Raw genomic sequence first — 24,594 nt, 5'->3', positions numbered from 1 at the left:
TGGTGTTCCTATGAATCACAAGTATACATAACCCATCAAACAGGTGGATGCTAAAGAAATGAAAAAATGTGTTTCTTATACCCTATGGACATAGTTTGAGGAAAGAAGTGATTTTGCATGTTGACAGGTCCATCCTTTTGAAGATGAGATAATTATCTGTATGAGTTCACTCTGTGGCTTCTAGAACTGAGCGAGCACGATCAACTCCTATGAAAATCTGAAATGGCTCATCCCTGCAGCTGTGTATCAGAATGGAAGTTGATAGGGAAACTGGTTGTTCCTACTGCAGTGTACCTGCGCTGCGAGCTGACGTGTTCAGCGAGCCTGTTGCTTGGGATATCTGTCAGACTGTCTGACACCTGAAGGTTGGGGGAGTGCAAAGCTCCGCAGTGGCAAGGTGGCACATGGCACCAGGGACTCGAAACCCGCTCTTACCGCAGGCTGTGGGAGTCGATGAGCTGTGGGCCCAACTCTCACTTTGACATGACACGTGTTATTGGTGCCCTTTCCCGGGGCCTGCCGTATGGCCAGGACGGTGCACAGAGCCGTTGCCACGAATGAGGATCAGATGTGTAGACCTCGCTGGCAGCAGAGCTCCTATTTTAGTAACTGTCTGTAATAACTGGCCTTCAGCAGCTGGCCTGAGCAGACTTTGTGGTACGCGTCTGTTCAGTTAATGGCAGGTTTCTTCCTGGTCGTTTTTGTCGGACTGAGATTTTTGTGCCACTTCTGAGGATCTGTTTCCACCATCTCATGCGCTCTAATACCACTCCTCTGGGACTCAGGCAAGTCGTATAAGAGAATAGCTTACAGACATCCCTACTCACCGTTTTTCTCCTAAGTCCCAGGTAAAATATTTAGATAAGTGAGTGGAGGTAGAATGCAGCTCTCGGGCCTCTACAGCACATCAGCTGAGCAAACGTTTTTTGGTGGGGCTGGGATTTAAAGCTGCCTTTTCTAGTAGAAGGCAGTACTGGTAACGATACCACTTCTCAATCCATCAGGGAATCTGTGTTTGAGTGGAGCTTGTTAGTAGCCATAAACAGAGGCCAGCTCTATATTGCAAACAGGGGCACTAGTCCACTTGGAAAGCTTAGCTATTACACAGAATTTTTCTTACAACCTAGTGAGTTCAAGGAAACGTCAAGATACCCGGGCAACAATCCTTTTCTTCAGTATGGGTTAAGATGTTCTTCTGGAGTGTGTTATCCAAATGTCTTTCAGGTCCCTGTTTTGCTTACTTTTCTAGCAAAGACCATCTAAAAAACAGCTTCATTTCTTAATAGACTCATCAAGCTCACAGTGGCAAATAGCCTAAGTGTGGTAGCTACAGAACACTGCTAGTAAAAGACTAATACAGATGTTCCATACAAAGGCAAGAGAGAACTGTCCCTAAAAGTTTAAGAAAAAAATATGTATCACAGCAGGAGTATGTAGTTTCCTGCACGACACAGGGAAGGTAGGAAAAAAAAGGGTGACGCTTCAAGCTTTAATGCATAAGAGAGAGTACAGTGAGAAGTTTGACAGAATCGACTGTTAAGGCTTGAAAGCTGTACTTTTTCTAGGGAAACCAAGAAAGCCCTATACCTAAGTCACAGGTCCAGGAATTCCTCAGATACGCTGCCTCTCTCACACACTGAAACAGTATTTTAGTGTGAAATGCAGTCTTTTTGTGAGTTAGAATATCCACCTTCAGGGTAAGCCACAATGTGCACCTGGATTTTTGCTGACAAACCTCTCAGGGTGTGGGGAGGCAGCCTGGGCGTTGTGTGTATAGGAAACATGGCTGCAAAAGAAGTACACTGTTCCCTAGAGAACTAAAGGATATGTGGAAGCCTACTTTTATGAAGATCAGTATGAAATAATTTATATGATCATTTTAGTGGACCTAGCAGTTTTATTTATGTAGGCTTTCTTATATAGGATAATGAAATTAAGCATGAGTAGCAGTCGGAGGTACTGCTAGCATAGGGAATGTGCCTCAACAGTACTGCACTTCTCTTCTGAAGTTTCAAATATGTTTTATTTCCTAGTTGCTGAGCTGAAAAACATGTGAACCCGAGTATATGGCATTTCAGATAGTGCCTGCTAGCGCTGGCAATGGTAGTCAGCCACTGATGCATCTTCCTTTTCAACCACATAGGTTTAAGACGGGTAGTAGCACGTCACGCAAACCAACAAACTGCCGGAGGATAAAAAACATTGTGAAATGATGTTAGAAAATATTCCTGACTGAAAAGAACGGGAATCAGGAGGAAGGATGATATCGCCAGGCAGCAGAGGGAATTGATTGGACAGCAGGAAAAAACCTGTATGAAATTGAGAATTTGCATTCACTTGTTTCTTAAAAAATAAAATGGGGGAAAAAGCAAGCATCTGAAAGCGTTTTGGAAATTTGACCCCAGTAGCTGGCAGCAACTGTAGTCAGATGTTACTGGCCAAATTCAGCAGTTCTCCACTAGTGCACAGGCAGAATTATTTTTGATCTCAGTGGGAGTTTTGCCCAATGAGAGACTACAGAAATGGTTCCAACCAAAGATGAAACAGCTGAGGAAAACCTACAATGTATTTAGACACAGTTAAAATATGATCGGAAATAATGTCAGTGCTGGAGGTATATAAGGATCTAGGTTCTTAAAGAACATATGTTAATTTAAAAATCAAAATTACTTTGTGTACTACATTTGGATTTGGAGCAGTTGGAAGGGTTCTTACTGTGCTACCAGGCTTTGAACCAAGCAATATAATCCCAATTATGGCATCAGTCAGTGGGAAGGCACCCACCGTTACTTAGGAAAGTTCAGAAAAAACTAGAAAGGCTGAAGAGCTTTTATATTCAGGAAACATGACTGCAATGAATGCCCTTTCTTGGCCATTCCAAGTTCAAAACTTGGTGCAGAGCCTGTGATGTGTTCTCTATGTCAGGCTTTAAAAAGACAAGGCTAATGGGGGAAAATGAAACATTTAAGAGATTAACCTTTCCTCTTTGAATTTGCGCTTAACGGAAACGCTGCCATCCAAAAATACTTCTGTGTGCTATGCATTCTTCAGTATTTATGGGCTGAATTCGGTTATTCCCTTTCCACTTGAGATATTCTGTGATTCAGTTACACCTGTACAGTCGCAGTTGATGGAGCCATATGACCAGGGTGCAGAAGGGTGTGACCCCCGGGCACTGGAAACAGTCACGATAATGTAACTGGGCTGTTGGTTAGTGACTTGGACAGCAAAATGCTTGCTGTGATGTGTTTATGATGTGCAAATCTCCAAAAGGTTTAAGAGTTCAAAGACACAAATGTCTTCAGGGACACCTGTCAGGATTTGGGCTGTGTTTCAACAGCACAGCATGTACTTAAGTCCTTCTCTAATGAAGAAAAGGCACGGCATGAACCTCTCGCGCTGAATAGGATTGTTTTGCCAGTCAAACTCAAGCAGAACGGTCATGCTGAAATTTCCCACAGCATTTCTCATTAAGGCGACAAAACAAAACACTGAAAATAAATAAAAAAAAAATAATGAAAAGTCCCATTTAAAAAATTCATCACTAACAAAAGTTTTGGTATAGTTTGCTTTATTTAATGCATTGAAAGGGAATTGAATTAATTTTTTATTTTTATCTGTTCTGATTCACTTATTCCAGTAATAATTAGAAGTAAATTAGAGTTATTTTTTCTGTTAGATCAATTATTCATAACACAGATAATTTAAAAATGAGTTTAGCGGAGGCAACGTACTTCATTTTTACTAAAACTGAAAAAGAAATTAGCCAAATTAGTTAAAATAGCTTTGAACTCCATATTGACTAAAGCATTTGTGCCAGAATAAAAATTCATGACATATAAGAATGGTATAAATGATTAATCATTTTAGTTCATGGGTATCTATATTTTTATTTAATTACATCTATGCATAATATAAGCTGTCTGAATCTTGGGAATCCAAGCCAGAGAAGCTGAAGAGTCTTCTTATGTTTAACATTCACCATGTGTTGTTTTCTTCTAGGGTTAATTTGTAAAATGTAAACCACATACTATTTGTATGCAGTGTTTATGTACTATTTATAGAAAGTCTTGACCATTTATAATTACCCGACATTTTTATCCATAATGTCTGCATACGACTAAAGAGATGTTTGTGGAACAGGCAAAACAATGTTATTTTTACAGTTGAACTTCTCAATTTATTTTATGTAAAACTTTTTGGAATATTTTATGCTACATGGACTGGAGAAGGGATATCCTCTACTCAGCTCTCTATCGAGAAGACTAAAGTTATTTTCAAATGGTAATCGACGCAGTGCCCACAGGAGACTGTATGATTCATTTTAAGCAGCATAAATTGAGGAAAAGAAAGCCCCGTCTGGAAATGACCAAAAATTGGTTTCTGAAAGCCACAAGGTCCAACCCCGTAGCAGCAAAGTATCTTTATCACTTACAAGTCATCATAGTTTCTAGAAATGGTAACGCAATGTAATCATGTTAATTCTGTGATTTCTGTGTAGTGACTTCTGACATGTAGTCCAGCTCCACGGCCCCGACTGCCATTTTCCTCTCTTGGAACACTTTCTCTGTTTAACAGTCTGTATGTACAAATGAGCTTTTATTGACTGTTTTATGGCTGCTGATTTTTTTTTTTTTTCTCTTTTTTTCCAGAACTCTGGAAGTTTTGGTGAGTTTGAATGAAGGGCAATCTTTTATGTCCAGCTCATTAACAATCACCGCTTCAGAGTGTGTAAGTAAATGGCTCACATCATTCAATGTAAAATCCTGAAATCCGGTTTCTCTTTTGGACAAGATTTTTTTCTGCAGTTATATAAAACAATTCCCTTAATTCTTCCCATTAAGGTGGCAAACAGCTTTATTTTAGGCAGATCTTTTTTTGCAGGATTCCACTTAAGTGAAGTATTGCTGTATGTATCATCTGAGACTTCCTAATAAGACATGAAAGCCACCTCTCATGTGGCAGGTTGGAGACTTAGCTTTGCTTTCTGACCTAGGCTCTGAGGGTTTCTCCTTTCCTTGCTGCTGCATCTGTTTTGATAGCTGCTTCAGAGGCTGCTGATTTAGACCATATGCAGAACTATACGTAGATGGAAAGCCCTGGAATTCTCCTCCTCTCCCAGGCTACCTCAGCTGGCTCTGCCCTGACGTCCAAGCAGTGTGTGTTCCTCGTCTGTGCAGCGCTCATATTTTTCTATAGCTTGTGAATTGTAGTTTGCTAAATATATTGCAACAAATTGCTTTAGCACAGTGTGCAGCTGTGGCTTTCAAAATATTGGGAAGCTTCCATCCCATCAGAGACTTGCTCACTATAAATACGACCATGGTGTAAGAGCCAGGTATGTCACCTGGGGTCCCATTCAAGCTCAGTTCCACTGGGGAGCATCAGTGGGAGCAGGCTGAAGCGGAGTTAGGCACAGCCGTAGGACTTCAGCCTGGGTATGGAAGGTGGTTATAATCCTACAGAGGGATACTAACGCTGAGTAACTCTGGATACCTAACTTCGGTGCCTGTGTAGGGGGTGCAGGCTCTTGACTGTTAATTAGGTGAGCACAGGCTGGGGTACCTAAGCTAAGCCTAGGGTTACGGTACTGTGAACATCCTGCCATGTTTTTATCACAGGCTTCTAGAAAAGAGTTAAAAAACACTTCTAAGATAAACCACATACTTAGGCAGCCAGTGGCTTTTCTAAATTAATACACAAAATTTCTAATCTCCCATTCCTGCTCTCCATTAATTTATTCTGTCTTCTGTATTCCACAGGCAGAACAGTTAAAATTTTTGCAGTGAGATACAAGACCACTATGTAGGGATGGAGATTTTGAAAATGTGCTGAGCGTGGATACTGTATTTCTTTAAATTTGTCTCATTTAAAGTGTGACTTTAGTGCAGCTTTCCTGTCAGGCATAGAAGCACACAGAACAGTACCTTCTGCTCATCAGCATGTATTTTTCCAACAGTATTTTTATCGCTCATAGGTAATTAACCTAAAAGAGGAAAAATGACATTTTTCTGCTATTAATTTAAAAACTAAATATGTGGGTAACTGTAGAAATCAAGAGTCACCTCAGGTCAGCACTTCAGTTTCAGGAATAAAGCCTGAATGAATTGAGAGCCGAAGAAACACAGACTACACAAATCACGTTTCCATTTAAGGGCCTCTCTACCATACGGAAGCGTTTCAATCTTACACCAAAGCATGGTGAAGCAGCCTCTCAGCGTGATAACGTAAGGACAGTACAGTCACAGGGGGATGCTGGAGACTAACAGCAGACTGCTTTTCTCTTTAGCTTAGTCCTTTCAGAGAAAGCTGCACGTTAGGTCTGTCCGCATGCCCCCTTAAAAATGGCTAAGATTGCAGAGATAGGTAAAAACAAAGCATTGCTGCAAAGCAGATCATACCAAATTGCTGAGTACGGCTGTCTTCCCTCTGCTGTACTCTAACAGTGCTTCTCTGTGGTCAAAAGTTTTCACTCACAGAATGAGTACAGATGTGCATTGACAGGAAAAACTGTTGTACTTCTGATCATCCTCCTTTTTTTTTTTCGCCTTTCATACATGTTGCAGCAAAGACAGCTCCATACAAGGAGAACTGCTGTTTCCATAGTAGCAGATGGGCAACTGCAAGAAATGGGTCACTGCTAGAATTGTTCCACCAATTCTGATAGCTGATGGCTAGTTGGTATATGAGTTACAAGTTACAACCTCCCCTACCAAACAAGCATTGCTGCACTGAAAACAACCAAAAACTATGTTGCATCTAGGCACCAAGGCATGCTTCTTACCCCTATCTCATAAATGTGTATGTCTCCCTGCTCCTACCTGTACTTTGAATAAAGCTGTTTCACCTTCCATTTGCAATGGTGTATCTCTAGTACATCTCTTCTCACTTCGACAGAATCACCCACGTTGTACTCCAGCCTTAGGGATTCCCGGGGTGTCCCTCCTTTCCTTTTTTCCCGGCTGAAGTCTGAGTAACTTCTGTTTTCATAAGGTCACTGTTGCATTTTTCTCACTGTTGTTCTAAACTAGCACAACAACACAGAACACCAAGCGTAAGAATAAAAGCACCTACAGGATGTGGGTTTGAGGTGGTGGGAGATGGGCTGCTCTTTTCTTCATTAGAAGCAGTATTGCTGGAAGCAGTAACACTCGTTCAGAATTTCTTAGGATGGTCGCTTCAGGTTCAAATAGCACTATTTTGGGGATTTAGTGTGCTGTCATCTGTACCGCATGAAAGCTCAGGATGTGTGGGCAATAAGCATAAAAGCCTTATATTATATATTGTTAGTAGAGATTCCTTAAAATTTTGCACCCCCTTCCAATCCACACAGAGCTGCATCCTCATGGGAGGAGAAGGGCAGGTCTCATCAACAGACTTCAGAGGAGACTTTTCCTGTTTGTGTCAAACAGCTCACTTAGCAGTCAGTGTACCCTTTCTTTTTTTGAAGTTGGACATCATTCTTATCTCAAGGATACCAGTTCTACAGCAAAGTAAATCCACTGACTTCAGCAGAAATAATCCTGGCTTGCACTAGCGCAAGTTGGGCCTGTTACCCATGACTGAATGACTTAATTTGAACTTAGGTTTACAGATAAGCAGGAAAGAAGTGGTTTTCAGAGTTTTGTCATCTTCAGTTTATTATGTTCTACAAGCTGTGTTCAGTCCCTCAGAATGCCTGAGGCTTTCATGCCCCAGAATGTGTAAAGAATGAGAAACATAAATAGCAATCTTACCACCTCCTCCCTCTTTTTAGTGTTGATTCATCATTCATTGCGATACGCAGCTCCTGTTGAAGCATCCTAGCTTACCTTCTACATAGCTCGTGGAACTGAGGAGAATTCCAGCAGAGGCTGTCACTGAACTTCTGCCAAATACGAATTTGGCTAAGACCCCCTTTCTTGATCCTTTGTGAGGAATTTCTCCCTTGGCAAGAATAGGATCTGACGAGTGGGAACAATTTGTTTGGGATTTGTATCAGTCAGCAGGAAGCTGTTTTGGGGTGAGTGGGAAACCAGGCAGCAGTTATTTGCAACATCCACTGACACTGTCTTTCTGCTTTCTTCGCAGTCTAGTGGAGTAGCAGCACTTATTGCTGTTCTTGTGCTGTTACTGTTAGTGGCACTCGGTCTGCTCTGGTGGTTCTGGCCCCTCTGCTGCAAAGTGGTGAGTAAAGACTTTTAGAAAAAGTCACTGGATGTGTGGCTCATGATTATAACTCGTACCATGTTGGGAAACACAGAGACCATAGGAAGTAGGTTAAGTAACAAGAGAGCGACCTGTGACATAGGCCATCTGCTGAGGGAGTTTTCTTTCATTGGGGATACACAATAAATGGAAGAAGAGACCAGCTTCAACACTGTGGACTGTGCTCTTAGCAGTGCTTCTGGCTCTCTGAGATGTGCACACACATGAACCAGCATCAGCACACCGGTGTGCTGCTCGTGGACTTTGTACTGAGTGAGCATGTGTTGCATTTCTGTGAAATCTTCTCTATTATTTGAAAGTTGTTGGCCATAATGGTATGCAGATGTTATCCTGAAATCTAGGACCATTTTAAAAGTACTACCACTAAAATTGGTATTTGTAGTCCGTTATGGGCTATCAAGTTGGAAATCCCTTATTGTCTTAATAATCCCCTGCACGCACTGTATCTCATTTCATCTGAGTGCACTCTTTATCCTTCCAGCAGCACTCAGCTGTGCTGTTTCACTAACTCTCCTTCCATATCCTTCTGTGCTGGGGTTTTTTAATTGGTGAAGTTTATTACTTATCCAGTTCAATGACAGTGCTGAGGACTTGGGAAGTGGAGATAGCTTCCAGGCTGTTACTGTATTCCTTGTCTTGTCTCGGGCTTGTGGCACCTGAGGCAGCAAAGGAACTGGCCTTCTTGCCTGACCATGCTGAAGCCTGCGTAAGAAAAAGCTTTGCTTGTGCTCCATCAGGCCCCAAGGCTATCCTAGGGCAAGAAGCCCTCAGCCCCTATCTGCATCCTCCTGGTCTGGGGTTTCTGAGGCAAGAACTACAAGCTCTTCTGTAACAAAAAGACACTCTTCTGACTCATTCTCTGCAGTACAGTCCCATCAGAAATCTAGGGAGCTTGTCTGTTAGCCGTTTTACTTCAACTTTGGTTTATATCATGAGCCTTCCCGTGAAAAGGGAAAATTCTAAATCAGTGGGAAGAAAGCTTTCTGTTTTCTTATTTAAGAATAATTGGCTAACCTTGATTCATAGTCCATCTTCACACTTCCTAGTTTTTACACTTTCTGTCTGTAGAAAGAGGCTACAGCTAGGCATTTCACATAGATCTGTCATCTGGGGCAGGGTGAGAGGGAGATGGAGGACATGGACCAGATGATCCTTGAGGTCCCTTCCAACCTGGTATTCTATGAATCTATGACATGAAGGAGAGAATATTGCAGCAGACTCGTGCTGATACAGAAGCAAACATTTTGTGTTTCTAGGTCTAGTTATTTTAAAAATATGCATGTAAAATACAATTTAAATCCTTAAGTGAAGCCAGGTAATTTTTTTTTCAGTGTCTCCTGTCAGCTACGTACAGACATATTTTGGAGTGAGTTGTTTCACTAGTCGATCATAGTTATGAAGAGGGATCATCATATCCTTTCTCAAGAACTGCTTTTCTGAAAACAGCTGCTTTCCTTTTGTCCCTTCCTGAATTCTCAAGTTTTTTGGATTTTTTGGGTGGTTTTATTGTTGGGGTTTTTTTGTTGTTTTGCTTCTTTTTTTTCCAAGACAAACACACTTCCTTTTGAGTTGACTGATACCAGGAAACCTAATGGTCGTTTAGTTTGTCAGAGCTCCCAGAAAAAGTTACCTCGCTAAAACTCTGTTTTTTTGTCACTAGCTGAATATGATCGTCAGAACGTAATCCATGCGCCTCTAATTTATGTTAGCCCAGAATCAGTCTTTTACAGTTGGAAGTGCAATCGATGCCATTATATTCAGCTGCACATGCAGTTTTAATGGTTTGCTAAGGGGATCTTTTTTTTTCAGCATCAGGTTTACACATGTATGACCTAGGGAAAAAAATCAAAATACTCTTCACACTGATCAGTGTTCAGAAGTCAGTGGTCGTCAGAGGTCAGTTCCCATGGTATAGTAAAGCTTCATATACTCTGCATTTTCCTTTCATTACAGTACAGAGTGACTGCAGTATCTCAGTTCCTTGAGAGCAGGAATTCTCTTTCCAGTGATGACTGTAATGTCAATCAGTAAGGTGCTTTCTGTTTTTTTTTTTATGTCAAAGTCCTACATTAAAAAAGGCAAATGTATAGTTCTGTAGTATTGATTTCCAGTCCTTTTGGTAGCTATGCCAGTATAATACATATTATCTGCACCAGCCTATGCCTGTTACAAGTGAAAGGAGTTCAGTTTACGCTACAGGTGTACATCAATGCATCATGCAGAGCTGCATGGAGGGATACCGAAGCTAGGATCCAATTAACTAAAATAGATGTCCTTTAAAACGAACTGCAGAGCAAAGATACTACACCTTGGGTGCCAAAGATGCACAGTGGCATTAAGGCAGGGCTCTGTCTGGACTCATCTCCTGTGTGGAGACATATCTCTGCAAAGAGCTGCACTGAGCTGTGAGAAAATGTCCCTTGGTTCTGATTTACATTGTGCTTCAGTCTGTTCCTCCCTGATGTTTACTACAGGGGATAGTAACTTACCCTGAGCGTCTTTTCTGGATATAGTGCTTGGTAAAGAAGTAATTGGCTATTTCTAGGGAAGTCTTGAGCTGTAGATTCATAAGTTATTACTAAGCAGCAGCCTGACTTCTATTGGAGCAATAGAACCATGGCACTCTAAATGTTAGTGCCCTCTGTTGTTTCTTTCCTCCCACCTCTCATGGCTGTTACTCATTTGAGTAATTTTAGGACTCATTGCTACAACCATACTGAGTTCCAAACCCACATTTTGATGCACTGAATGTATTACCAAATACTGACCCTTCCTTTCTTTTTGCGCTGATGTCCGTTTCCTCAGGTCATTATACTGTGCCTCCGTTCTTTTCCCTCTCTCCTGTACCTGAGGTTCTCACATTACATGTTATTGCCACTTCTGGCTGTGTAGTTTTGGGCTTTAGTGCCACTGTCCTTGATAAGAGAGACAGCATATCAGGGCTGGGCAGGACCTCCCCTTCCTCTGAGTCTGCTTCCCTGGCAGAGTGGAGTGTTGGGTTTCATGGGACAAGGAATGGGAGCAAGGGAGAAAGCAGCAGCCCTCCAACCTCGTAAGCTTCCCGTGCTTCAGAATCAGAGAGAAGAGAGGGAGACAAAAGGTGTTGTGGACAGAGCAGAACGAGCATTTGGAGCCACACAAGCACGTGATCCCGACCGCTGTGGGCAGAGTGGTGAGCTTCGGGGGGCTCGGGCGCTTCATCCCCGCCAGGACTCAGTCTTAACAGTGCTCCTTGCGATGAGGGCCATGTACACTTACAGGCTGGGGTAGGGGGACTCCTTTTTCTTTTTCTTCCTCCACCCCACCCCTTTTTTCTAAAGGCAGTTCACTGTTGACAGTTCTTTCACTCTTCCCTCAATATCAGAACATATGATCGCATCAAGCTGGCTTCAGGCTCTGGTGCTGACATTTCCTAATGCCCACATCACGCGAACATTTGAAAAGTGTTAATGAGCAGATCAAAGGGACTGTTGCCTGAAGCAACTAACTTATTTTCTTTTTTTTTTTTAAGATATCGGCTCTCCTCCAAACTCAAGTCTTCATTCTTTGCAACTAAATAAATGAGATGCAGCCTTGCCTGGTGATGATGATAATAAACCAAACCAAAACAAAATTAGGAAGTAGTCCATCTCTACATAGGGTTAATAAGACAGAAGCGTTATTCAGAGTCTTTCCTACTTAAACAATCTGAGTCAAGTTCAGGAAAAGTTGATTTGCAGTATTATGATCTTCAGTATGTGCAGTTTCATGCTGCATTTGCATTGTTTTCTGCCAAAGCTGCATGGGTTCCTTGGATTTCTCTTTTTAAAAAATGGCTTTCTACTGATTTCACTTGAAATATCACACAAGACTGAAAATAATCTTTCTGTGTGTGTGTGTGAGAGAGGGAGTGTGTGAGGAGCCTGTGGAAACATAAGGATGCAGGCATTTACATTCCACTTCTGTCAGCAGGGGTGAGTATCTGCTACTCAAAGCAGCAGATTATTTTCTCGCACCACTGTCACATGTAAAATAAGTTTCATTTTCTGAAGCTATTAGAAATAGCAGCTAATTAATGTATCGGTTAGCTTCAAATCAAGTTTACCCTGTAACTTCAGGGAGTTTAGCAGCTGGCATAGGATTAGATCATTTGCTCAGGGAGTCAAGTGAAAACTGCTGATGACTCATGCCCTTTGAAGCCCTGTGAGATCCAGAAGTAGAGAGTTTTTCTTGATTCACCAGGGTAGAAATTTTGATTCTGTAAATATCAACAGACATAGCGGCCAAGCAAACTTTACCGTACATCACAAAGAAGTCTACTATGCAAAGTTGTCTTTGCTCAGGAGAGATTGCAAGATTTAAGAACTGTAGAACGATAGAAAGTAGAGTGATAATACCGTTTAATATGTATTTATATAAATCCGCAACCTAGCTAGGCCTTTCCCCCCTGTACAGCTTGCAGTCTTGGCAGCAAAATACATTTTTTTGAGATAATCGTTAGAGACAGGCAAAAGGGAAATAAGAATGGGAATTAAGTAAGATAAGGTGACCCTTAATATATTGAAAGCACTGCTTTACCGTTTCCAGTCTTTTAATTGCTTTCAGTGAGAATTAAATATCTTCATGCTTTGGAAAATCTTGCTCAGCATCCAAGTATATCTCAGAATCTGTCCCATGATCCCTCTGTGTTGTTGTTTCTTGTAAAGTTAGGGCAGTAGTTCCAATCTGGCTCTCAGGAATGTTTCACTAATTAAATAATTGATTTCTGCTAAGTATTCTGAAAACTCCTGATGGGTGGAAAGAAAAAGTATTCAGAAATATTGAAAGAAAAGTCATTTCTGGGATGTTTTTGCAACTTCGTAGCAGCAAAGGGATGTCTGGTTAAAATCCATGGTTGGCTTGCCAATCCAGTCCGAGTACTGTGAGCTTCCTTGATGAACAGTTTGGTATCTTAAACCTGAAGCGCTGTGGAAAAATGTTTCCAAGGGTGCCATAGCTTATTTCGCTTGTTTTACAGAATTCCTGTATCCAGTGGTAAAAGTCCATAGCTTGTTTAGGCAGTAACTAGTATCTATCTTGGTGGCACTGTGACCTGAAATGTAAATCAAGAAGAAAAATTCTTGATTATTGGTCAAGAAAAATATTTTCCTTTTATGTATGCTGCTATGCATTTGTGCAGTGACATTATTTATAGGCAGTGGTAAATTACAGTATGATAATTAATAGCATGGAGTGAATAATATAAAACATATTTCAATTAAGACAATCCTATATGAGGAGATTTAGGTGTTTGTCATCATTTTTGGTCATCTTTGTCTAATACTAAGGCATAGCAGAAACAAGACTCCTTTATATTCACAGGGTATTTTTTAGTAATTTCTATAAAATATTCAAGCACAAAAAGTGACTTGATATCACTGAAGTACTTCTTAGCTTACAAACCTGCTTTTCTCGTGGAAGACTGGCTGTGCCTTCAGTATTCATCTCAATCATTTAAGAGGGCTGCTGCCTTACTCCTCCCTCCCAATACTGTTCAGGGGATTCCTGTCAGTACCAGGGAACTCCCTGAGATTTACAGTACGTATGTGAAAAGGGAACAGGAAGAAACTGTAGATAGATGTTTAAATATAGGTGTAAGTTAATTATCCTAAGAGCAGGCCTTATCCAGAAACAGTTTAAGAAGCCTTGTGAATGTAACTCCCACTTGCAGGCACTCCACACTGAACAGTCAAGGAGTGACATACTTCAATTATTAGATCTGAAATGTGAGATCTGTGGAAATGATCTGGACGTCTAGAGGTAAAGCCTGAGCTACCAGAAGGCATTTCACGCTTGTCACTGGGCCAGAAATTATCCAGCAGCATGGCACAAGGAATCAGGCGTACTGGCCCAAGATTATGCAAGACCTCGCATAGACCCTGGGATGCTTTTCCTCCCAGGCTTGCTAATTAACTCCATAGGGTTTCATCACTGGCTATTACTTAGAATGACTGAGTCTTATCCGGTCAGGAAGCAAAGCGGCAGACACGTCTGCCCAAAGAGTGTCTGCCACTCAATTGATGTTATTTTCTATTAGACGGATGGTGTTAATTTCCAGAAGGCCTTGATAATCGATACCCAAGGGACTTGGCAGCAGCAGTTGCCAGTTTGCAAGCAGATGTGAGGGACTCAGATGGAAACAGTTCACTCTTAAAATCTTCTGTTGGATTTTGGATGCTGCCAGTGCAATTCCTTATGCTTTTACATATTTGGCTCTTCTAGGTCATCAAAGATCCCCCTCCGCCTCCACCAGCTCCAAAAGAGGTATGTTATGATGGTGCTCCGCTCATCACACTGGTTACACGATTCCACTCCTCTGTGTGTTCCTCTGTTCTGCAAATCCAGCTCTTTGTCCTAGCTGCTGAAGAAGAACAAACGGCCCTGTGGGAAGCCTTAGTCTGAGAGGGAGAGGGCCAAAATCCAAATCTCCTTTCTGTCTCGGTCATCTCAGTGTGGCATGAGATAAGCCCAAATCCACAGAAATATTTAGGAGGCCTCATAGCTGAACATTATTTTTTGCATTCTGCAATGAAAGCAGAAAGACTGAGTAGCTCTTCTATAACAGTCTAGAGATTCATGTATGACTTAAATAGCATTTCCCCACAGCTTTGGCATTCCAGACACTGAAGAACACTTACAAGGGAATTTCTCTCCCTCATATGGGCAATAATGCCCCAGAGGATCTTCTGGTGTCTTCAGTATTTTTGCCCCTTGGTCTTGATTTGGCCAACTGCTTGAACGTACTCAAGTGTACTCTTGACAGTTAAGTCCATGACAAGGTGCACTTCATTGAGCTGAGGCAGCCAAGAGCGAGTTTGACAACGGTTGGCTTAGGAAACTGTGATTGGCTGCGTAACCTTTATCTGCAGATCTGCTGAACATCGTCTGCTGAATCCAAATGAGTGGGGCTGAAGATGTGGCTCTTTGAAGGCATTATATTTTCTGTAGAAGCCACTGCAAATTCTTTTCTTTGTGTGTGTTTTGCTTATTTTTATTGGTAGAAGGGAAAAGGATGAGGCAAATGAATGATTGTCAGTAGAATACAAAGATAGATTCCCCATTTGGACTTTCATAATGGTTGACACCAATACTCTTCCCATGTAAAACATTAAAAATATTTCCAAACACGACCGCATTTTGTTTGGAAATTGGGAAGCGCTTGAGGGACCTAAATATCTGATCTTTCACACCTAACATGGTAAAACTTACTCCCTGTGAACTCTAGTGAAATATACGAAAAAGACACTTAGGGGGGGAGGGAAAAGTATAATTTTAAAGTAAATGTTATTTGAATTCATTGTCAGGAAGAAGAACAAGAGCCCTTGCCTACCAAGAAATGGCCCACAGTGGATGCTTCCTACTACGGTGGACGAGGAGTCGGAGGAATTAAAAGGATGGAGGTTTGTATGATACAGAGATGCCAATTCACTAAAACACAAGCTCTCTGGGGCCGCAAATGGTAGAAGCAAAGACTTTTAAAGTGTACTGAAAACACAAGGGCATAATGCGCTTCCTTCCCACTGACATAAGCCTTGTAAAATTTTTTACCGTATCGAACAATTTTGACCTTGCCTATGAAAGAACAGCTTTCAGTAGTTCCATTTGACTGGAACTTTAAATAGCTGCCTGAAGACATGCTCTTTCCATCAAGCTAATGAGGAAGAGAGAGAGCCTTTTCTGAATGTTTTGGAAGAAATTACAGTGAAACATAAGTCCTCCAACTGTGGGCCAGCCAAATGCGCTGACAATGGTGACGCTAAGGAGAGGCTTGATCCCAAAGGAACTCACAGCGACAACAGTGCCTGTCTTTGAAGAGACATGATAGCATCATGTTAATTAAAACAGAATGAAAAATGTGCATCCTTATGGGCATGTCCTTATGTCAGATTTTATAGTCAAGTCAGCCTTTATGGAATTTGCAAAGCAGTTTTCTGCAGTTTTTAACTTCAATCCAGGAAACTGACTCTGTCTGAAGTACCCACCTAGGCCATACTGATGTATCTTGATGGAACTTTAAAGGTATTGGCCTAAGAATCAGCTTTGCTTGAGTTCTTTTTAAATGCAGCAGAAGAACACGCAAGTTTAAAGCTGTGTTGCTTATATATGTTTCCTTCAGCAGTTCAGATTTGCTAATTTAGAAGAGCTTCAGATTTTAGAAAAAGAAAACATTTTGTGCAGTGCTTTTCAGAGGCAAACTCAAAAATCCTTTCCAACATAAGGAACTACAAGCCTGGATTTCTAATGGGAGCCATGGTGAGCCTCCAGGAGGAGTTCCAGGGTTTACATCATCACAGTTTGTAAACAGGATCTTGCGCAATGAAACAGAAACGCAATAGATACCTCATGAACACAAATAACATCAGTACCATAAAGAAATGCATGTTCATCACAAGGCAGAAATACAGTATTTCTTCTTCAAAGAAGAGACCAGAAAGTAACAATTAGGTTAGAAAAGTTTTTCATCTGTGCTAGGAATTTTGTGCAGGACTAAGGGCGAAAGATGGAACCCAACTGAAATTGCTGACAACACAATCACGGGCTCTTGGAAGGCCCTTCATTCTATGGAGCTGTGTCAATGTCCTCTGGGATCCAAGAGTACTATCAAATTTTGGGGTTGGGTGCTGCGTCATAAATGCCTCAGTATTTGAATATGGAGCTTCACCTCCGTCCTGGAGTATCTTGGGCAGTGGGGCTGAGGGAAAAGCTGGCTTAACAGCCCATTCCCAGCTGTTCGGCAGGGTGGTATCAGACCTCAAGCCTTTCAGTGGCCCAAGAGGTCATGTTGCTCATTTGGTGAATCCGGACAGAGCAAGTGTGGAAGTGAGAGAAAAAAAAAAAAAAAAAACAAGATGATGAAGGTGAGTGGGTCAAAGGGAGGTTATTCCTTACCTGACAGTTAAATGTGGTTTCTGTGCTGTGGCCAACAAAAAACTCGCTGGACTAGTCATTACATTTCTTCCCTGTTTTCGGTTCATGGGGTAATGCAGTTGTCTGTTTTTTATTGCTTCTCTGGACTTTATTCTGCCATTCTTCTGGTAGCTTCCTTGCATAGAGAAAAGGAGAGAATGAACCAGTAAACTTCCACTTACCCCTTCTGTCCTTACTTCTCTTTGCTTACTATGATTCCCTTCTGGGGCAGTTACACATGCACTCCTGCCTTCCCCAATAGCTTCACCGCTCTGCGAGCGTCCAGCGTAATTTAGCCAGTGTTGTTCATTCTTCCTACATCTGTCTTCTGGCATTGCTTTCAAGTTTTATGATGTCATTTCTAGACTCCACCCATTTTTATGTCAAAGTTATGTTGTCAGACTCCACAAATTCTGGTTTCTTCTGGGTGAAGTCATTTTAATCTGAAGGAAAAGGTCATTTTATCAGTAAGGAACCCACCATCTATCTCTAAATGGCTTTAACGGCGTTTAAAATACATTTTAACAACCTCATAAAAAACACCGTAAAAGTACCGTTGATCACAGTGAAAGATACAGATGCATTTTAATGACTCAGCAGGGCCCACTTGGACATGAAAGCCCATTCTAATATTGCAGAAAGAGGATTCCCCAGTGAGAAAAAGAAATCACTAAGCAAGCCAAACAGTAAAGTTCAAAATAACAGAAAGGTTCAAAACAATCCCCCTCCTAAGAAATGGTATTTTATCAGGCTGAATTACAGTATTACGGACCAAATTAAGCTCAGTCATACTTCTACGCTCATTCTCTACATTGAGATTACAGTGGTAAAAAACACTTGGTGGTGGTGATAAAATGACACGATTTTCCTCCAAGGTATTTTATGTTTCTGAAGAGGGCTAGACTCTTCTGGTTTGCCCACATACTTTCCTCACTTCCCGTATCAGCACACTGTGCAGATGGCGCTGATGAGGATGAAGAAGGCAGGCTGTTTCCTTCTCCCATCCTATGGCGGAGTTATCCCAGCACATTATAGAGTGTCCCCAGCAAGACCTGGAGCATTCTTCTCCCTCCCTCGGGGTAGCAGAAGGAAGAGCAGGAGCATGCCTCTTTTCTGGTGAGCAAAACGGTTTTGTGCCCTTTTGCAGTGGGAGAGTTGTTGCATCCCACTGTTTTTCTGCCTACTTTTCAAGTGGTGGAATTGGCAGGTAGCAAGACAGAACTGACATATACCTACGCAGCAGTGTGCAGTGATGCTCTTAATTCTTTCCCTCAGGGTGGAAGGTCAGTCTTCTCTGATTTTTCTTACTCAGATACTTGTTTTTTTCATGCCTGGCATCTCCAGTCAGAAGGTCCCTGAAAAAAACCACGTATGTTAGTGGAGTCCTGCAGTAACGGTTAGCTATTTTCCAGAAACAGTTTCATGACTCATCAGTGTGTCACACTTACCCACGATGTAGTGTCAGAGTTTAATTTCCTGGGTTTAAGTGTATCAGGTCCTTCTTACAGGCTAGGCAGTAGCAGATGGCATGATTTAGAAAGTCTTGCGCTGAAGGTAATTCAGGCCAGTTTTACTGAGAACTTTCAACCTCCAGCCACAGCTTTTAGATGATCTTTTTGGATGATAAAGTAACAGCCTTATCTAGGTTTGCTTCTTTGTACAATGCAGCAAACATCCTTGCTCAAATTGCTGCACAGTGTTTCCAATTACAAGATGAAATAAGATTACTGTGGCAAGACAAATCATCTCTCCTAGAGGGAAGGCTTTTTCTTGTACTTCCTCTTTACAGCACATAGAAAGTACAACTTTTTATGGAAGTGGAAATATGTGCTTGTCTCACCAACAGCAATAATCCAGGTTTGCTTTCTCTTTGAACCCTTTGTATGTATTTTATATACTTGTGGCAGTGACAAAATACACATTGCTACACATTTCACGTTTACGTATTATGCAAGTTAGACTGCTTCATCTGTGCTTTCTCCAGCATGTATGTTCTTGCAGAGCTACTTGAAAACCTGAGCAGTTTCAAGGAGCTTCTGCTGAAACTTGCTCAAGTATCACCTTCTATCTAAATTGGAATTCTCAACAAACATGCTGTGTTTGGAAATCTGGGGTGACAAAAATCTAGGCTTTCATCAGTGCCAGATTAAGGTCTGGTATTTTAGGATAAATCAGAATGAGAAATGATATTTTTTACATCATTAATTAGACAAGATTTTCCAGATTTCCTGTCTCCTATACAGCCTGTGTGATACACAGTAGAATTTTCTGTCAGTATTTCTCTTGACTTTTTGCTACCGAGAGTCTCATATTCAGAAATGTATTTAACTAAGAATGCTTGTTGTCAAAAGTGAAAAGGGAACATTTTCCTCAGTACCTCCCCTCTTGTCTATTCAGAACTTCTCCCAAATTTAAACTTTTTAGCTACTTCTGTTATTTGCAACAGTTTCCTTGTCCTTTGCATACAGTGCATTTATGTCTGAACTCTGGCTTTACTTAGGTTCGCTGGGGTGATAAAGGATCGACTGAAGAAGGGGCTAGATTAGAAAAAGCCAAAAATGCTGTGGTGAAACTCCCGGAAGAACCAGAAGAACCTTTTCACCCTAAACCACCTAAACCAAAGCCTACCTCACCAGCCATTCAGGAGAAGTGGTATACACCAATCAAGGTAATCTTCTTAGTCTTTGGCACAACATAATTTTGTCCTAAGGGCTGGGTTTTTATCTGCCTTACCAGTTTTATGCGTGCCGAACTGTACATTATTTTTCAAGTGTTCTCATTCGAGTGTAACATACTATTCTCAAAGTGAACACCTACTCAGGATGAGTAGCAGGAGCAGTTTTTACACCCAAGTGCAGTACTTCATCATTACTGCCACATTCTGTTTTCCTTCCCCAAAAAAGGGACATATCGTACAGAAAGAGTATTAAAATCTACGGGGGCTTTACTGGCATTTGGTCTATCTTAACGTATATCTAATTAAGCCTAAAACTACACAATTTGTAGCTGTTATACTAACTTTTAAACATACATACTCATTACCAACCAAGAAAAGCAAAAATACATAAAACAATATAATGCAGAAAGTCTGGCAAACAAGTGAAACATGATAAATGGCATAAAACAAAGACATTTTTCTCTGTAGATGCCATGAGTCACTTGCAAACCTGTAACAAGCTCTTCTTAAAAATTGAATATAGGTCCATAAATACCCTGCTTTAAATGTGTAAAAGTAGCGAACAAGCAGGTTTAGCTGGGAGTATGGATACATCTGTTCTGTCTTCACAGCTCCTTTTAAGTCCTTTCTGACCACCAGAAAGTCCCGGAGACATGTTGCCCCCAAAGACACACAAACTCTGCAGCCCATCCCTGCGGCGCGGGATGCTTCTGACAAGCACCGGAGCTGCGGCGCCTGTTCTGCACAAGCAGCCCGAGCTCTCGCAGTGAACCCGCCGCATTCACGACACGCGCGACTTACCGCGCAGCACGCACCGGCCAGGCAGCACGTGCCCAGCAGGTCCGAGGCCTCCCGAGATCGATGAGCTTGCTGTATACACACTGTGAAAACAAGTGCATTTATGTGAGAGAAATCCCAGATGGACATGTGGCAATTCAGCCCAAAATACTGGCAAATAAACATGGTCCTTCTAGAACGCTCAGCAGTAAACGTGGGTTAGGTCACAGGCACTCTGCTCTCAGTGGAGGCGAGAGTGCAGTGCCTGGGATTCACTGGTGGGGAAGAGCAGCACCGCAGCTGTGGGGTGTGGGTGACAGCCCAAGTTTATGCTTTGTTTATCCGGCTCTCATGAACTGGTGCTCGGTTCTGCCAGTACATTTCTCCGTGGATCTCCCCGGGGCAGTAACTTAGCAGGTGTGGTGTGTTCTCTGTTGACTGACTTGATTGCACTGAAAGTCCTGTTGCTCTGTTGCCACAGGGTCGACTCGATGCACTGTGGGCGCTGTTACGAAGACAGTATGACAGAGTCTCTTTGATGCGACCACAGCAAGGAGATGAGGTTTGTCTGTGGCGCGTGTATCCGCTATGGTCGGCAAAAGAGGGGCATGTTACAGCCAGGCTTTGGCAGTTGCTGAACACTGGCGATTCTATAACCTTAACTAAAGAAAGCACTGCTGTCAAAAGAATGGCACAACAGGAAAAATGATGCGTTGGGGAAACAAAGTGCATTGAAAGATGCATCCCACCACCCCAGGAATGTTGCATGGATCTCCTGAAAGCAGAGTGAAGGATTCCATATTTTCTGTGTGTTCAGCTGGAAAACAATAACATAGCACACACTTTATTCAGTGTAAACCCTCTGTAACAAATACACAAATCTTTCTTACAGCCAGCTATTTGTAAGAGTAGTCTGGCAATCAGAATACTAAAACCACATCCAAATTAAGTGACCACCAATAACTTTTGTGCAAGATGCTTTGCATAGCCTTGCACTTCCACGCCAAAGGCAATTTTCACAGAAAAAAAACAGGTGGGGAAACTTGTTCCTCAGACAATCCTTTCTTCTAGTACATTCACGACCCATGAAAAAGTGGCCTCCACTAGCAAGATTGCTATGACTGAGCATTAGAGTTGTTATATGAGCCTTTTATGGCGAAGCTAGATTGTGTATTTGTGATTGCGTTCCTTAAGAAAGTACTACTTTAAATCTTAGCATTTATCTCAGGAACTCATTTATCATCAAGGTATTTAAAATCTACTGGGACCATTCAGCTTCCTGTCTGTGGCACACTGGAAGAGACATTGGAGCAAATGATTTCCTCTAAATGAGACAGCAACTTTTTCTCAACAAGCTGGCCCCAGATGGGCATGACAGATCAGATTCGCTCATACCACAAAGCAGTAGTGTGCGAGAACAGCAGTTCTGCAACATACACCATAAAGATGATGTAACAGAATTAGAGGGATTAAAGGGAGGGAGTTACCTTTGAGAGAATGAGAGGTAATCGGTATTTAGATTATTTTCCTGGAATAAAGTTTGGTACTGTTCTAAAGGAGGAAAAGGTGAGATTTAATTAAGGCAAGGACAAGTGTTGGAAGAAGCAGACTGACAAAATGCAATGCTTGAAATAGGGAGTGTAGTCAAACACTAGTGTTATCATTCTAGATGTTATGTTGGCAAGTTGTTTAGTGGTTGCATGAATGATGCATGTTACCTGTAGAGGAACTGACAATAACAAATCTACATACAAAATATACAATACAATACAGTTTAACAGGGAAATTCAACGTAAATAGGAATGTAGAATAAATGGTGGCTGAGGAAGCTAAAAAATTGTTAGTCAGGCCCTGTTTTGAGGATTTCTGACCATAAAGACAGGTAGTTACTGGAAAAATTGCCTTCCAGGGAAGGCTTTGCTGAGCCATTGTGAAATCAGGCATCCACCTTCTCTGGACTTGACGGGAAGACACTGACCAACATCTTGGTTTATGAAAAACAGAGAAGTAGCTCACTGATCTTCAGTATCTCCACCGAGAAAAGGAGTAGAATTTTTAGTGATGAGTAAAGTCTAAACCAGTGGTTGTTAAGGTGTGGCCTGTGACACTGTAGGAGTGCAATTTCCTTCTGGTGTGCTATTTTTTATCTTGGGGAAGAAAAGTGAAATCTTTTTACTTGTTCTTAATTTGCTAGGTGGAGATCCCATGCTGTACCCCGATGGGTTTAAGGCAGTGAAGGGATGAGCAGTCCTGTGCATGTACAGCGAGACAGGCATAGGCATACTTACTTTGGAAGCACTGTTATGGTAAACAGCAGCCACATAGTTGTTTTGTTTTGTCTTCTTTCGTAGTTCCCATTTGTAGAAGAATTCACTGCTGAATTCAAGTCCTTGATCAAGTAACTGAAATTTAGGCATGAGGTATCAAAGCAGAGTGAGCTTTTTCTTCCTTCTCTCTCGCCTCTCCCACCTCTGCCATGTTGCCAGATGATGCCGAGGGTGGCCCAGTTTGAGGGCTGCACGCAGTTGAACCAAGAAGCTTTGATTGTGGATGGAAGTCCTTTGAGTCATAAATTTTTCAGTTAGCAATCCGTGAGGTTAGGGAAGCTTGTACAGGTGTGAGCTAGCAGGTTGTCGCCGACATCTGTTTAGAGCGGCGGCACAGGTCCTCGGCAGCCTGCAGCGAGGCTGCAGGATTGTCAGCAGATATAGTTAAGAGTGGCAGAACAGTTTCGGTCTCACATTTGCTGCCTGGGGGCTGAAACACTAAAGGTAGAGTGGGGGTGGACACAGCTGCGCTCCCAAACATGCCTCAGGCACAAATAAAGAGATCTAATATAGTTTGACTCTGTTGTGGTGGGGAGATGAGGACAGAGAGCCACTTCAGAGACAACTTAACGCTGCAACATCTGCCGCCAAGTTTCCAGGGAGTGACAGGGGACAGCAGGTACAGATCGAAGTCCCCACATAAACAGCCTCCATTAAGCCATGAACTCTTTTGAAGGGCTCCCATCAAACATAGTGGGGTCCACAGCAGGAGATTTTGTTTTCAAAGCCATGTTTTGTTTTCTGCACTAACAAGATAATTTATAAATGATGCATTACTCTGCGTTCATACTCCTATTTATACTTGCTTTCCTTTTTTTTTTTATTAGAGGGGCAAAGAAGAATGAACCACAGTAGTTTGGGGGGTACTTTGATAAACCAGTTAGCTGTCTGAGGTTTTTAAGTGAGATAATGGCAACCTCCAGTCCACAGCGTTACGTTCAGCTAGGCAGCAGAGCGGGATGTGTGCGCCATTGTGGTGGCGCTGCAGAGGAGCGTCTGCCGTTGTTTCTGTACTGGAACACCTCTTCCAGGGAGTTTGGTCCTGCATGAGAACAGAACTCGGCACAGGTTCGCAATGCAAGCATTAGGGTCCTGTTCTTTTCTCCAAATCCTTGTGTTTATTTTCTGATTTGTAGTTCAGCTCCTAAAGGTAAATCATCGGGGGGTTTCAAATTCTTGATGTGACCTTGTTGCTTTGTGCAGTTTGACGGTAGACAAGAGTCAGATCCTGTGCACATTTATGCACACAAATGTCTTCTAAGTCCACAAATAGCCTATGGCGCTTGTATTTAAGATTTTGTCCTACCAGGATGCAAATACATGTGACTGGTAAAAGGAAAAAAAAGTCTATAGCTAATTCTAGAAGAACTTCTATGGTAGATCCGCAGAATACTTTCAGCTTTTTTAATGTTACAAAAACAGCCTAAAAAAAAGGAAGACACTTTTACTTGTTCTTAATTTTAAGTCTAGTAACATCTACCTGCTTTAAAGATTCTTTTATAATAATGGCTGCAGAATTAATACAAATATCTGTTTAAACTAATGTTACTTTGTGAGCATCTCTACATTATACAAAAGAATTACATTCTACATTGTAACTGAGAGCATCACACAATTTTCAGTTAGAAATACTTTGACAGCATTATATTCTCTGAGACGAGGCCCATGTTACCGTTCCCT

At 41.8% G+C, this 24,594-nt stretch overlaps 1 protein-coding gene and 1 long non-coding RNA gene across 3 annotated transcripts in view; one reads left to right on the top strand and one right to left on the bottom strand.

Moving 5' to 3' along the window:
* Window positions 1-24,594, top strand: part of ANTXR2 (ANTXR cell adhesion molecule 2) — a 119,875-nt gene that overhangs the window by 51,933 nt on the left and 43,348 nt on the right. The window contains exons 11-16 of one of the 2 annotated variants that reach the window (XM_033007419.2): window positions 4,653-4,731; window positions 8,071-8,166; window positions 14,449-14,490; window positions 15,531-15,626; window positions 19,634-19,801; window positions 21,069-21,149. In XM_033007419.2, coding sequence (XP_032863310.2) covers window positions 4,653-4,731; window positions 8,071-8,166; window positions 14,449-14,490; window positions 15,531-15,626; window positions 19,634-19,801; window positions 21,069-21,149 — 562 coding nt within the window. The remainder of the gene's footprint in view (window positions 1-4,652; window positions 4,732-8,070; window positions 8,167-14,448; window positions 14,491-15,530; window positions 15,627-19,633; window positions 19,802-21,068; window positions 21,150-24,594) is intronic. The other variant, XM_033007403.2, reaches the window with a different exon arrangement.
* LOC116965229 lies at window positions 12,571-21,022 on the bottom strand. Its single transcript, XR_004409210.1, has 4 exons — window positions 20,612-21,022; window positions 18,366-18,488; window positions 17,116-17,269; window positions 12,571-13,279 (listed from the first exon to the last, which is right to left on the bottom strand). It is a non-coding gene; the product is annotated as an uncharacterized LOC116965229 (long non-coding RNA).

The sequence above is a fragment of the Tyto alba genome, unplaced genomic scaffold (genome assembly GCF_018691265.1).
Source record: "Tyto alba isolate M040663 unplaced genomic scaffold, T.alba_DEE_v4.0 Super-Scaffold_23, whole genome shotgun sequence".
NCBI classification, from domain to species: Eukaryota; Metazoa; Chordata; class Aves; order Strigiformes; family Tytonidae; genus Tyto; species Tyto alba.
This window is presented reverse-complemented; position numbering and strand designations above follow the sequence as displayed.